We start from the raw sequence: 15,656 nt of genomic DNA on the forward strand, positions 1-15,656 counted from the left end.
TAGAAAATTAAGCCAACGAAAAGCTAGGACAAATTTACACAAAACAAAAGAAAATATTTGAAAAAGAATAATATAACATAAAAACAAAACAAACATATTAATTGTGTGAAAAACAACACACAAACTGTCTAAGAAAGAATGTGAAGATTGATGGATCAACTAGATAGACTTTTCCGGCTTCACAGTAGCAATTAACAAATTAGATACACCAAAAAATAGCAATGGGGAGATTCAAAAAACAAGCTATATACACCACTTAATAGCGAAGAACATTAACAACTAAACCCCACAAAAATAATCAAGTTATGCTAATGATAGAACATAAAACAAGGGGCTATGCAAGTTTCTCAAAGATATATTTAAAAATAGAGAATCTAGCACGACAATGTCAAAGAAATAAAATAAGATAATGATTTATATCATACATAAACTATTACATTACGATTATACTAATATAATAACATAATACTAACTAAATTAAACATAATATAGTTGAAAAAATCATTATATTTTGATCTTATAAGTGAATAAGGCCTCATACTCACTTGGTGACCGGTAAAATTGTCAAAATGCAAACAAGTGTCACGATTTGGTATATATATATATATATATACACGCAACACAAAAGCATAGTTATAACAAAAACATAGTTATATGGGTACAACAGTAGGCTTAGGCCCACCTAACACAAATTTGAAGTGAAATATATATCTATATATATATATATATATATATATATATATATATATATATATATATATATATATTTCATTTATATTTCTTTTGAATAAAAAATTCTCCCTATTTAAAACTTAAATACATAATAAAGACTAGAATTATCACCACCGGGACACCACCGCTGGAAACAACCTCTTCCACAATGCCCATTAAAGCTTAATCTTTTATGACTATCCCTAAAAATCGCAATTGAAACTTTAAACATTTCAAATCCACTATCAGATCTAATGTTTTAGTATGCTCCACCATCACCTTCCATTCCCATGGATGTCGTCGCACCACCATTATACAACGCCGCCATCGTCCTCCTTTATCTTTCTCGATTTCTCTTTATCTCACTGATACACACACGCACACACACTCGCAAACACTCTCTCTACCATCTACCCTTGAGCCTCTTTCTCGGTCTTTCCCTCTTCTGCATCACAACTGAAAATCGGCGTGCTTAATCTTCTCCATCCACTATCTCATTTTCATTTACAGTTTGAATGGATTTCAGAGTTTACTTTTCTGATTTAATTTGTGGATTTGAATGGGTATTAATTCTTGGGTTTGTGGATTTGATTTTGTTGGCATAGTTGGATGTTTTATCGAGTGGCAGAACATGAAGGTTGTTTGATTTATGCTAATAGCGTTGGAGGAGGGAGAGTTTGGGTTTAAAACCATTTGAGTATGTTGGGATTTGTTGCAAGATTTGTTTTCTTTGTAGATCTTGTCAGAGTAGGGGTTTTGTTTAGGATTTAATCGTTGCAGATGAAGCTGGTCAAGAAAGGGGATGGAGAGGAACAAAGAAGGCCAAAAGGGGAGTGTTGATGGTTGTTTTCGGTGGCAACTGGTGTTTCATGGCGGCTTCTGGTGTTTTGCGGTGATATCTGGTGTTTTCCAGTGGTCTCTGGTGTTTCCAGTACAATGGTCTAATGGTTTAAAGAGTGACCGGTAAGACCATCCGTTATTCTCACCACATACCACATATGTGGTGGGTGCCACATCAGCATCACATTCCACTACCACTAACATGGGATACCTACCACTAACACACCACTCCACATCATTATTTTTATTTTTTTAATTCAAAAATACAATAAAATTACTTGTTTTTAATTCAAAAATTAAAATAAAAATACATTTTTTATAAGTAAAAAGCATTCATTTTTTTAAAACTATTTTTTCATTAATTATAAAAATAAAATAACAACTTTAAACTACATTACTTAGTTAATCTAGAAAACAAACATTACATTAATAAGAAACCGAAAAAACGTACATATAAAAATTCTAATCGCCGTTCATGCTATGTTGGTACAAATGTTCCGCGACATCTTCTCGAAGATTGTAACACGTTTCACTGTTATGAATTTCAACAACTCGCTCCAAAAAAGCATTCGTTCCGGGTACGAACTCCTCAATTGGAACGACAACGTCGTTCGGATCATACGTGCAAATCGCTCGACCTTCATCTTCAATAATCATATTATGCATTATAATACATGCTAGGACCATTCGTTTAATTCTTTCTTTATCCCAGAGTCGTGTATCATATTTCACTACATGCCATGTTTGCTTAAGGACTCCAAATGCCCTCTCGATATCCTTTCTCGCTGATTCCTGTTTTTTGTAAAAAAAATTGCTTTTTCACTTCGAGGAACCGAGTATGCCTTCATCAATGTAGAATAATCTGGGTATATCCCATCACCAACGTAGTAACCATATTTGTACGCGTGCTCGTTTACCGTGAACGTCATATCAGGTGCTTTGCCGGTCCAAATATCGTTGAAAAGTGGAGACTGACCAAGAACATTAAGGTCGTTGTTAGACCCCGCTACTCCAAAAAAGGCATGCCATATCCACAAATCTTGAGATGCAACAGCTTCTAGGATGATAGTTGGTTCACCTATATCTCCTCGAGTGAACTGACCACGCCATGCAGTTGGAAATTTTTCCCAAGCCACATGTGTACAATCTAGACTGCCAAGCATACCAGGAAATCCATGCCTCTCTTCATGAGCCGAATATAATCTCTCAATATCACGTTGAGTAGGTTTACGCAAATATTGTTCGTGAAAAACCTCATAAACACATGCAGAAAACCAATTTACACATTCAACTGCGGTCCTCTCAGATACTTTCAAGTATTCGTCAGATGCATCAAATGTTATACCGTATCCCAAATACCTAAGAGCAGCCGCACATTTTTGTATACTACTAAAAGCCATTCTTCCTCTAGCGTCGGGTTTTTGTTTGAAAAAATCATAACGAGATTCTAAAGCATTACTAATACGTAAAAATATAGCCTTATTCAGACGAAAACGACGTTCGAACGAGTCGTCATTATAAAGACAATTATCGGCAAAGTAATCACGTACCAATAAGTCGTGTGCGGCTTGGCGATCACGATTGACGACCGCCCTTGTACGCGCTACATTCAAACTTTCTTCGGCGTGAACGTGTTGCACAACATTGAAGAATGTCTCGACGAATTCTACGTCGTCATCCGAATCAAAACTTTTTAAAAATTCCATATTTATTGAGGGATCCATGGGTGTAATAGAATGTGTATGTATGTGTATGTGTTTTGGTAATAGAAGTTTATTTATAATTGAGTTTGAAAAAAAAAAGAAACGGCCAAAATAGTTGTTCAACGGCCAAAAACCAAACAACCAATGAAATGCATCGTTTGAATCCGTTGTCCCGAGCACGAATCACCACGAGCACGGCCTACCACGAGCCACCGGGACGGTGTGCACGTCCGTGGTTCATGGACACCTCAACCACGAAACGCCTCGTGGATAGTATACCAGTCGGTCTAATAGAATGTGTATGTACGTGTATGTGTTTTGGTAATAGAAGTTTATTTATAATTGAGTTTGAAAAAAAAAACCGGCCAAAATAGCCGTTCAACGGCCAAAAACCAAACAACCAATGAAATGCATCGTTTGAATCCGTTGTCCCGAGCACGACTCACCACGAGCACGGCCCACCACGAACCACCGGGACGGTGTGCACGTCCGTGGTTCGTGGACACCTCAACCACGAAACGCCTCGTGGATAGTATACCAGTCGGTCTAAGGGTGAGGGTGAATGTAAGGTTGGATTTATTTTGAATTTATTTTTTTAATTAATAAATAATGACAAAATAAAAAAATAAAAGAATAAAAGAAAGGGCAATATATTCTTTTTATGTCTATGAGAGACCAAACACGCAACAAAAACAAATTATAGGGACGTTCCGAGTGCAAAAAAGAAACGATAGGGACCAAACGTGAAAATTATGCAAACACAAGGACGATTTTAGTATATATATATATATATATATATATATATATATATATATATATATATATATATATATATATATATATATATATATGAGTAAATTACACAAACGGTCACTATAGTTTAGTGTAATTTGTTTGGTCCCTAGCTTATTCTTTTAACTCATAAGGTCCATATTGTTAGTTTTTGTTACGTATTTGGTCCTAGCCTTATCTAAAAAATTATTTTTCCCTTGATTTTTTATTTGTTTAAACAAACACACCCTCAACCCCACCCCCTCACCTTACCTTACCTACCATACCATTTTCCCATATTCAAATAATAGTCTTTTTAGGTAAGACAGAACCAAGCGCAATAAAAACAAACAATAGAGACCAAGCACGAAACAAAAACAAACAGTAAGGACCTTCCGAGTTAAAAAAATAAGTTTGGGACCAAGCATGCAAATTACCCAAAACCATAGGGGCCATTCGTCAACCAATCCATAGTAATTTATTATTTAGAAAATAAAAAAAATACGTCACTATCATACCCACACCCCAATCTTATAGTATTCTACTAGGCGAATGTCCGTACGTAGCACAAAAACACCTATAAAGTTGAATTATTCACAAATATGTATTTTTTTAAATATAACAATAATGTTCTTGTTAAATTTGATATAATAATTCGTATACTAAACTGATATAATATACTGATTATTTTGATTATATGATAATATATATACATCTATTATAACTTCATAATCTCAATCACTTGAGTAACTTTTACCTGCGAGTTACATATGAATAAAATTAAATATAATATACGGTCTAATATTATTTATAGTTGTTGTTGTTGTTAATTAATTTTTTAAAATTCATTTGATTAATGTTTTAATTTCTATCCTTATAATCTTTTAAAACATCAAACACTATTTTTTGATTTTAAAGGTAACAATATAATCATTTATATAGAGTTATTTTTAACTATTGTTATTGTAAGTTATTTTAAGCAACTTATTTGAAAAATTTTAACGATTATGAAAATATATTTCGGAAATATTTTAGTTAAACTGATATAACAATTTAGTTTTTGCATTTATCACTGTCATTTATCATTTTTAACTATTTACAAAATATTCTTTGGTTTTTAAGTGGAACTGGAATTTATATTTTAGTTGACACTGTAATGTTATATTTAAATTAATAATTTAACTATTTATATCAAAATTGTTCAAAAGTTGTAGCTTTAAACTGATAATAGTTTACATATAATAACATTTTAAATTTAATAAATTAAATATAATATTGATGAATTGAAAAACTCTTAAGATCGATTTAGATCTTCAACAGGTTAATAGAGAACGACTAATCAAACAAAGCAAACATAAGTTGAATCAAAATAGTGTTGAATGATTCCAATATTGTCACACCTCAGCAGAGCTCGATTAAGAACTTCCACTGTAGAGGTGAACTAGGGTTTTACAATACAATTAATGATAATTATGAAAGCGTTAATGATAAGATTGCATGCATGCAACTGATATACAAAACCCTAAAACAAAACACACGGCTGGACAGGCCCAAACTGGTGAAAAAATGGACTTACAACCTGTGACATCCCTAAATTTCTCGGCCAGAAAATACCGATTTAATTATGCTTTTTAAAATAAAATCAGAGAAATCTTTTTAAAAGATGTTGCAGAATTGGTCCCCAAACAAAATATGATAAAAGTTTATCAAAACCCTTCATTAAGAAGGTATATGTTTTCCATATATATATATATATATATATATATATATATATATATATATATATATATATATATATATATATATATATATCAAAACCTCAGGATGTCATGTTCCGATACAGATCAAAAGCATAAACAAGACATTATAAGCCTTTCAACAGTTATTTACAACTACTGGCCTATAATCCAAAAATCTCTCGTCGTTTTCCGACTATGCTCGGGGTCCACTACCTATAATCATAAAATTAAGTGGGTCAGGCTTGGGAGCCTGGTGAGCATATAGGGTTTTCAACCCACAATAATAATATACTTATTAAGTTCACCAATCAACAATAACCCTGATTACCCATTCCCGTTGTCCTCACTTTACGTCCCTAAACACCTATCACAAGGGACCTAGCCTAAGGATTATCATCGGGATGGACACTACTGCTAAGGGGTTTCCTTAGCCATACATGTCCTTAAGGAAACCATGAGGGAGATGGAGTACGCCAATGAACATTTAATTCATCAACACCTACAAGTTGCGAACCTGCTAGTGTTCCGCTAGATGACTACAACAACAACAACATCGAGGCCTCTCACCATTTTAACACACATCAACTATTTCATCTACCCATGTTCTACCCAACATATTTTGTAGATAAAAACATATACAGTTTAAAACTTGTGTAAAACATCAATTCAAGAGTCACCTCGAATAAACAATTAGCATATTTATACATAACACGTATTTGAAGGTAAATACTTCATATCTATGTGTAAATTGAAAGTAACTACACACTCACATATTTTGGTGAAGATCGGGCAACAATTCGTTTCCTAAAACGATCGCTTCTAATAAAACCAGGAGTTTTATTGAGAAACCGGGCTCTGCAAAAGTCGAGCTTCGAAACCGGAAAGATAAATTTTCCGGGCTTCTCGGGCACTTCGTGGGGTATTCCGGGCTTTACAATCGATACTGGGGCTTTGTGGGATGTTAAGATGAAGAAAATATGAATAAAGGAGCTAAATGTGGCAATTTCTTAAAAATATCCAAGAAGGCTCGCAGCCTTCTATTTATAAGGTGAAGCTTCTGATCCAAGTGCTGAGAAGCTTCTGATCCAACGGCTGAGAGGGTTCGCAGGCGAAGGCTCGCACGAGGCTGCGCATGGCTAGTACATGGCTCGCACATGTGAGGGCTCGCTGGCAGCTTCTAAGTGGACCGGAGTCTACTGGTGCACCTGCGAGGTTCGGAGCTAGGCTAAGCAAGGCTCGGAGCTAGTCTATGCGAGGCTCGGAACACGCGGCAGCAGGGCGAAGCTTCGGCTGGGGAGCTGGCTGCTTCGGATTGGGCCTCCTCCTTGGTCGAATCAGAAGAGGACACGTCGCTTCGCATGACTCAGCAGTTTCGGTGACTCAGCAGCCTGGTGACTCAGCAGGACACGTGTCACATTCTAAGCGAGGGTGATGTGGCAAAGTGTGACTATGCGATTTTTCTCGATTTTCGCGCCAAAACTTCTAAAATCCATAACTTTCTCATACGAGCTCCGTTTTTGACGTTCTTTATATGCACGCGTAGCTAAAATTACGATCTACAACTTCCGTTTAGACTTCGTTGGCTAATTTTGAATTTTAATTTTATATTATTATTTTTAACAGACCGGGACAGGAAATCCGTTAAAAATTCATAACTTTTTCATCCAACGTCCGTTTTCGTCAGACTTTTTACCGTTGTGCTCCTAATGACGAGACCTTCAATTCTTGTTTAGGTTGTGTCGGCTAAAAATCGCTCGATCTAAAATTCGAGTTTTTAGCTGTCTACTGCTACGCTGAAACTTCAAAAAATCATAACTTGCTCATACGAAGTCAGATTTGGGCGTTCTTTTTATCGAACTTCTCGGTTTAACGAATACTACGACTTTTGTTTAGATTACTAAGACTAAAAAGTAGTTTATCGAAAACTCAATTTTTACGACATTCAGCACCGTGCCGGTTTTGTCGCGAAACTTCGACAGGTCATAACTTCTTCGTTATAACTCGGATTTTGGTATTCTTTATATCCCCAAAATCCTTGTTTCGACCACTAAAACTTTGTGTAAAGATATCGGGCTTATCTCATACTTTAATTTTGGCGCTTATTTTTATTCTTAATTAATTAAACCCTAATAATTAAGCATAAAACACATAATTCACATAATATTCACATAATTCCTTTTCATTTCTTTAAAATGAGTTACAAAGGTTAACCTAGACTATCAACTCAATATAAATGCCTAGGCTAGAAACACGAGTGTTACAATTCTCTCCCCCTTAGGATGATTTTGTCCCCGGAATCACATATCACCAAACAACTGCGGGTAGCGACTCATCATGTCACTCTCCGTTTCCCAAGTGAGATTTGGTCCATTCGTATGTTTCCAGCGCACAAGCACTAAATCGACCATCTTGCGTCGTAACTTCATAGTCTTACGGTCAATGATTGCATCAGGTTGTTCGATCCACCTCTTGTTTTCATCCAACCTTAACTCAGAAATCGGAATTATGTCGGGCACATCTCCTGTGAACTTTCCCAAATAACACACATGAAAGGTGTTATGAATACCCTCTAGTTCTTCCGGTAACTCTAGCTTGTAAGATTGATTCCTGATTCTCTGAAGAACTTTAAATGGTCCAATAAACCTTGGACTCAACTTCCCTCTTTTACCAAATCTTATAAGTCCCTTCCACGACGAGATATTAAGTAAAACCGAATCTCCAACATCGAAGGATATCGGTTGTCTTTTCTTGTCAGCATAACTCTTTTGTCGATCTTGAGCAGCTAACATCCTTTCCCTTATCACTTTCAACTTTTCAGCAGTCTCATGGACTATTTCAGGTCCCATAAACTGCTTTTCCCCAGCTTCCAACCAACATGATGGCGTTCAACACTTCTCCCCATACAAAGCGTGATAAGGTGCCATCTTAATGCTTGAGTGGAAACTATTATTATAGGAGAATTCTACTAAAGGTAAGTGTTCATCCCAGTTACCTTGGAATTCAAGGGTACATGCTCTCAGCATATCCTCCAATGTTTGAATCGTTCGCTCGCTCTGACCATCGGTTTGCGGATGGTAAGTTGTACTCAAACACAACTTGGTACCCAATTCCTCTTGTAGACTCCTCCAAAACCTTGAGGTAAAACGGCTATCACGATCGGACACAATCATTAATGGAGCACCGTGAAGCCTCACAATTTCCTTCACGTAAGAATTCGCAAGTTTATCCATAGACCATATCTCTTTGGCTGCTATGAAATGCGCATTCTTAGTGAAGGGATCAATGACCACCCAAATCATGTCGTGACCGTTCCTTGTTTTGGGTAGTTTAGTCACAAAATCCATGGTGATGTCTTCCCATTTACCCATGGGTACGGGTAAAGGTTCTAAACTCCCATATGGTTTCTGATGTTGTGCCTTAACCCTAGCACAAGTTACACACTCGGCCACATACTTAGCAACATCGAGCTTCATCGTCGACCACCAATAATAGGGTTTTAGATCCCTATAAATTTTTGTACTGCCAGGATGAATCGAGTACATGGCCTTGTGAGCTTCTTCCATCAGAAGATCTCTTATTCCGCCCATCTTAGGTACCCAAATCCTATCTTGGAATACCTTCAACTCTTGGTTGTTTGTACCGAACACTAACGTTTTGCCCAAACGTTCTTCCTTTCGGTCATTTTTCTATAAAGCTTCCTCTTGAGCTTTCTTTATACTTTCTACAATTGTTGAGACAACTTTAATTCTCAACGCTCTTGGCCTTTTCTTTTCAAGGTTTACCTTCCGACTGAGAGCATCAACAACAACATTTGCTTTACCAGGGTGGTAAAGTATCTCACAGTCGTAGTCCTTGAGTAACTCTAGCCAGCGTCGTTGCCTCATGTTCAATTCCTTCTGATTAAAGAGATATTGAAGACTCTTATGATCAGTGAAAAGTTTACACTTTGTGCCATAAATATAATGCCTCCATATCTTCAAGGAAAATACTACCGCTGCCAACTCCAGATCATGAGTGGGGTAGTTCTTTTCATGTTCCTTTAATTGCCTCGATGCATACGCAATCACTTTACTAACCTAACTCCGGATGCATCGCTATAAACTATGAAGTCATCAACTCCTTCAAGCAATGAAAGAATCGGTGCTTCACACAATCTCTTCTTCAACTTCTCAAAGGCTTCTTTATGCTTCTCATTCCAAGCATAAGTAGCTCCTTTGTGGGTCAAAGCTGTTAATGGAGTAGCAATCGAAGAAAATCCTTGGATAAACCTTCGGTAATATCCAGCTAATCCTAAAAAGCTTCGAATCTCCATAGGACTCTTTGGTTGTTCCCACTTCATTACAGCTTCAATCTTTGCTGGGTCAACCGTTATTCCTTCTTGGTTAACCACATGACCTAAAAATTGGACTTCCTGAATCCAAAATTCACACTTGGAGAACTTTGCATACAACTTCTCCTTTTTCAGGACTTCTAGCACTTCACGTAGATGCTTTTCATGTTCCTGCTTGCTTTTCGAATAAATCAAGATATCGTCTATGAATACTATCACGGATTTATCTAAGAATGGTTTACATACCCTATTCATCAAATCCATGAAAGATGCTGGGGCATTGGTTAGTCCGAACGACATAACCAAGAATTCATAGTGTCCATATCTCGTTCTAAAAGCAGTCTTTTCGATATCCTGCTCTCTTACCTTTAGTTGATGGTATCCGGACCTAAGATCGATCTTCAAGAAATAGCTCGAACCCTGCAACTGGTCGAACAAGTCATCGATCCTTGGCAACGGGTACTTGTTCTTTATCGTCACTTTGTTCAGCTCTCTGTAATCTATGAATATTCTCATGCTTCCGTCTTTCTTCTTTACAAATAACATAGGGGCTCCCCTGGGTGATGAACTAGGTCGAATGAAACCTTTGTCCATTAACTCCTGAAGTTGTGTCATAAGTTCTTTCATTTCGGTTGGCGCTAATCGATAAGGTGCTTTTGCTATCGGCGTCGTTCCTGGTAACAAGTCGATACGAAATTCTACTTGTCGATCAGGTGGCAATCCGGGAAGATCTTCGGGAAAGACTTCCGGATAATCACACACCACCGGAATATTCTGCACCTCCTTCTTTTCCATATTGGCATCGATCACGAACGCTAGATAAGATGTACATCCCTTGGCCAAACACTTTCTGGCTTTAATTAGGGAAATGATTCCAGAATTTACTCTGCGTTTGTCTCCATAGACCATAAACGACTCTTTCCCTGGCGGGTTTACTTTTACTATCTTCTTTCTACATAGTATTTCTGCATCGTTGGTGCTAAGCCAATCCATTCCTAAAACTATGTCGAATCCATTTAACTCGATATGCAATAATTCCTCTTGGAACTTATTCCCATTCAAGTCAATGAGGATTTTTTTCATACGATGGCTAACAGGTACAAACTTGCCACTAGCAATCTCGACTATTATAGCATTAACTAGCATATCTACAGGCAACGCTAGCTTTCTACCAAATTCATGCGATATAAAGGAGTAATTGGCTCCATAATCAAACAAAATTTGGGCAGGTAATTCGTTTACGAGAAAGGTACCTGAAGCAACATCGGCTTCTTCTTTCGCAGCTTCGAGTGTCATCTGAAAGGCTCTCGCCTTCGGCTTTGGTGGTAGATTGGGTTTTGCTGCGTCCTTCTTCTTCGGGTAGTCCCTCAAAATATGCCCTTCTTCATTGCACCAAAAACATACGTTCTTATTGAAGGTGCATTCATTGGCATAATGCCCTGGCTTTCCACATTTGTAACAAGTGACTTCCACGCTGCACTTCCCAGCATGTTTCTTCTTACACTTGTCACACCACTTGGCTTTGCTTCCTCCTCCAAACTTTCTCGAACCAGTCTTCAAGAATTTGTTCTTTTTATTGGAACCTGAAGTTCGTTCAAACTTTCTCTTTTCGCCAACTTCAACCTTGCTGGCGACTCTCCCTTTTATCATATCTTCAATAGACTTGGCAGCCCAGATAGCTGCCTCCAAAGTAAGTGCCTGACGTACTGGCACCGCGTACTCCCATGGAAGTCCCTTTGCGTACCTGTCAATTTTTTCCAACTCATCTGGGAAAATACGCAAATCAAACTCCATTTTTTCTGTGAAGTTATTTGTATATTCGTCAACGGTCACACTCCACTTCTGCAACATTAGAAATTGGTTTTCTAACTCAAGTACGTTTTGGGCCGAGCAGTACTTGCGCTTGAAGTGCACTAAGAACTCTGCCCAAGTTAATTGCAGTGGCTCATTAGGGCTTAGAGTTTTCCCCAAAGTGCTCCACCAACGAGCAACACTACCCCTGAACTGACGTACTGCAAACGTAGTTTGTAACTTGCCTTGGCAATCACAAGTCATGAAAGCTAACTCCATTTCCGAGATCCAGTCCATTACTCTGACAGGATCTTCTTTTCCATTGCAGGTCGATGGCTTGCAAGTCATAAAGTCCTTATACTTGCACCCATTTCTCTCCATTCTACCCTCATGGTTATTCCTCCCAACCACAAGCGGTTCACTATGACCAACCGATCTACTGTTGTTCCCTTCTTCAGATCGATCTTCATTTAGTTCACGTTGTTCAACAGGAACTGAAGGTTCATCCCTGTCGTTCAGCAACATTTGCCTCAATTCCTCCCTCTATTCAGCCAACATGGCCTGAATCATAGTTCGTACTCCAGCCATGGTGATGGGTTCGGGTGCATCTCCTACTATAGGCACCGGTTCCACCACTTGGGGTTGAGGTTGTTGGTTTCTGTTTGCATTTCCAGCTCCACTCCAAGTTCTTGCCATTACAATCTATATACTGAATAAGGTGAATTTAGGTCTTTATCCTTGTTAGACATTTTAATTCCCTTATCACTCTGAAACGTTTACATGTTCGTTCTAATCTTGTAATCATACGCTTAGAATGGCACACATGGCAAACACATAGCATTTATCACATAAGGGCATTTTAGGCATCTTCCCTAAAATAAACTAGTGCTCGTGTCTAAAATATGGTAGACACTCATCTCACAATCATCACTTAGCATTCTAAGTTCAAGTCTAGAAATTCTACAATTTCTTAGTTCGCTTAAACTAATGCTCTGATACCAACTGTGACATCCCCATATTTCTCGGCCAAAAAAGACCGATTTAATTTATGCTTTTTAAAATAAAATCATAGAAATCTTTTTAAAAGATGTTTCGGGATTGCTCCCCAAACAAAATATGATAAAAGTTTATCAAAACCCTTCATTAAGAAGGTATATGTTTTCCATATATATATATCAAACCCTCGGGATGTCACGTTTCGGTACAGATCAAAAGCATAAACAAGACATTATAAGCCTTTCAACAGTTATTTACAACTACTGGCCTATAATCCAAAATTCTCTCGTCATTCTCCGACTATGCTCGGGGTCCACTACCTGTAATCATAAAACTGAGTGGGTCAGACTTGGGAGCCTGGTTAGCATATAGGGTTTTCAACCCACAATAATAATATACTTATTAAGTTCACTAATCAATAATAACCCTGATTACCCATTCCCGTTGTCCTCACTTTACGTCCCTAAACACCTATCACAAGGGACCTAGCCTAAGGATTATCATTGGGATGGACACTACTGCTAAGGGGTTTCCTCAGCCATACATGTCCTTAAGGCAACCATGAGGGGGATGGAGTACGCCAATGAACATTTAATTCATCAACACGTACAAGTTGCAAACCTGCTAGTGTTCCACTGGACTATCTAGAAAGTCTGTGGTCGTCATCTATACTCCGCTAGATGACTACAACAACAACAACATCGAGTCCTCTCACCATTTTAACACACATCAACTATTTCATCTACCCATGTTCTACCCAACATATTTTGTAGATAAAAACATATACAGTTTAAAACTTGTATAAAACATCAATTCAAGAGTCACATCGAATAAACAATTAGCATATTTACACATAACACGTATTTCAAGGTAAATACTTCATATCTATGTGTAAATTGAAAGTAACTACACACTCACATATTTTGGTGAAAATCGGGCAGCAATTCGTTTCCTAAAACGATCGCTTCTAATAAAACCAGGAGTTTTATTAAGAAACCGAGTTCTGCAAAAGTCGGGCTTCGAAACTGAAAACATAAATTTTCCGGGCTTCTCGGGCACTTCGTGGGGTATTCCGGGCTTTACAATCGATATCGAGGCTTTGCGGGATGTTAAAATGATGAAAATATGAAGAAAGGGGCTAAATGTGGCAATTTCTTAAAAATATCCGAGAAGGCTCGCAGCCTTCTATTTATAAGGTGAAGCTTCTGATCCAAGTGCTGAGAAGCTTCTGATCCAACGACTGAGAGGGTTCGCAGGCGAAGGCTCGCACGAGGCTGCGCATGGCTAGTACATGGCTCGCACATGTGAGGGCTCGCTGGCAGCTTCTAAGTGGACCGGAGTCTACTGGTGCACCTGCGAGGTTCGGAGCTAGGCTAAGCAAGGCTCGGAGCTAGTCTATGCGAGGCTCAGAACACGCGGCAGCAGGGCGAAGCTTCGGCTGGGGAGCTGGCTGCTTCGGATTGGGCCTCCTCCTTGGTCGAATCAGAAGAGGACACGTCGCTTCGCATGACTCAGCAGTTTCGGTGACTCAGCACCCTGGTGACTCAGCAGGACACGTGTCACATTCTAAGCGAGGGTGATGTGGCAAAGTGTGACTATGCGAATTTTCTCGATTTTCGCGCCAAAACTTCTAAAATCCATAACTTTCTCATACGAGCTCCGTTTTTGACGTTCTTTATATGCACGCGTAGCTAAAATTACGATCTACAACTTCCGTTTAGACTTCGTTGGCTAATTTTGAATTTAAATTTTATATTATTATTTTTAACAGACCAGGACAGGAAATCCGTTAAAAATTCATAACTTTTTCATCCAACGTCCGTTTTCGTCAGACTTTTTACCGTTGTGCTCCTAATGACGAGACCTTCAATTCTTGTTTAGGTTGTGTCGGCTAAAAATCGCTCGATCTAAAATTCGAGTTTTTAGCTGTCTACTGCTACGCTGAAACTTCAAAAAATCATAACTTGCTCATACGAAGTCAGATTTGGGCGTTCTTTTTATCGAACTTCTCGGTTTAACGAATACTATGACTTTCGTTTAGATTACTAAGGCTAAAAAGTAGTTTATCGAAAACTCACTTTTTACGACATTCAGCACCGTGCCGGTTTTGTCGCGAAACTTCGACATGTCATAACTTCTTCGTTATAACTCGGATTTTGGTATTCTTTATATCCCCGAAATCCTTGTTTCGACCACTACAACTTTATGTAAAGATATCGGGCTTATCTCACACTTTAATTTTGGCGCTTATTTTTATTCTTAATTAATTAAGCCCTAATAATTAAGCATAAAACTCATAATTCACATAATTCCTTTTCATTTCTTCAATATGAGTTACAAAGGTTAACCTAGACTATCAACTCAATATAAATGCCTAGGCTAGAAACACGAGTGTTACACAACCGAACCCAAGACACAACACAATGGACCCAACAATCTCCCCCTTTGTGTCATCTGGAGCGAGACTTCACTTCGGTGGAGGTTGAGGAGTTCGCTTCACAACCTTGACAACTTTAGAATTATGGCAAGTAGATTCTGTCTGAAAGCCATATACCACCGAAGCATATCAGAGAACAGCTTCTTGTCTGCCTCACTTTTTTGATCACACCAATGGATAATCTCAAGTATGTGCTCCAAGCAGGAATTAGAGAATAGGTGTTTAGCAGCAAGAGCACATAGACATCTTTGACCTTCGCCTCTAAGAAACATAACAGTTTGTGACTGTGAGTATATTTTACCCTTTACCATCAGTTTAATGTCTCCTGCTTTCCCAAT

At 38.0% G+C, this 15,656-nt stretch overlaps 1 protein-coding gene across 1 annotated transcript; it reads right to left on the minus strand.

Annotated features, from left to right (window-relative positions):
* Nucleotides 1–2,282: 2,282 nt before the first annotated feature.
* On the minus strand, nucleotides 2,283–3,257 carry LOC145064252 (uncharacterized). The gene has a single exon (XM_079011735.1). The coding sequence runs from the start codon at nucleotides 3,255–3,257 to the stop codon at nucleotides 2,283–2,285; it is 975 nt and encodes a 324-aa protein (XP_078867861.1).
* Nucleotides 3,258–15,656: the final 12,399 nt, after the last annotated feature.

This window comes from Lactuca serriola, chromosome 7 (assembly GCF_051521515.1).
Source record: "Lactuca serriola cultivar US96UC23 chromosome 7, Lser_US96UC23_V15, whole genome shotgun sequence".
Classification (NCBI taxonomy): Eukaryota; Viridiplantae; Streptophyta; class Magnoliopsida; order Asterales; family Asteraceae; genus Lactuca; species Lactuca serriola.

What these genes read in the sequence shown, in the direction of transcription:
- LOC145064252 (XM_079011735.1), bottom strand. Translation starts at nt 3,257, where the DNA reads ATGGAATTTTTAAAAAGTTTTGATTCGGATGACGACGTAGAATTCGTC.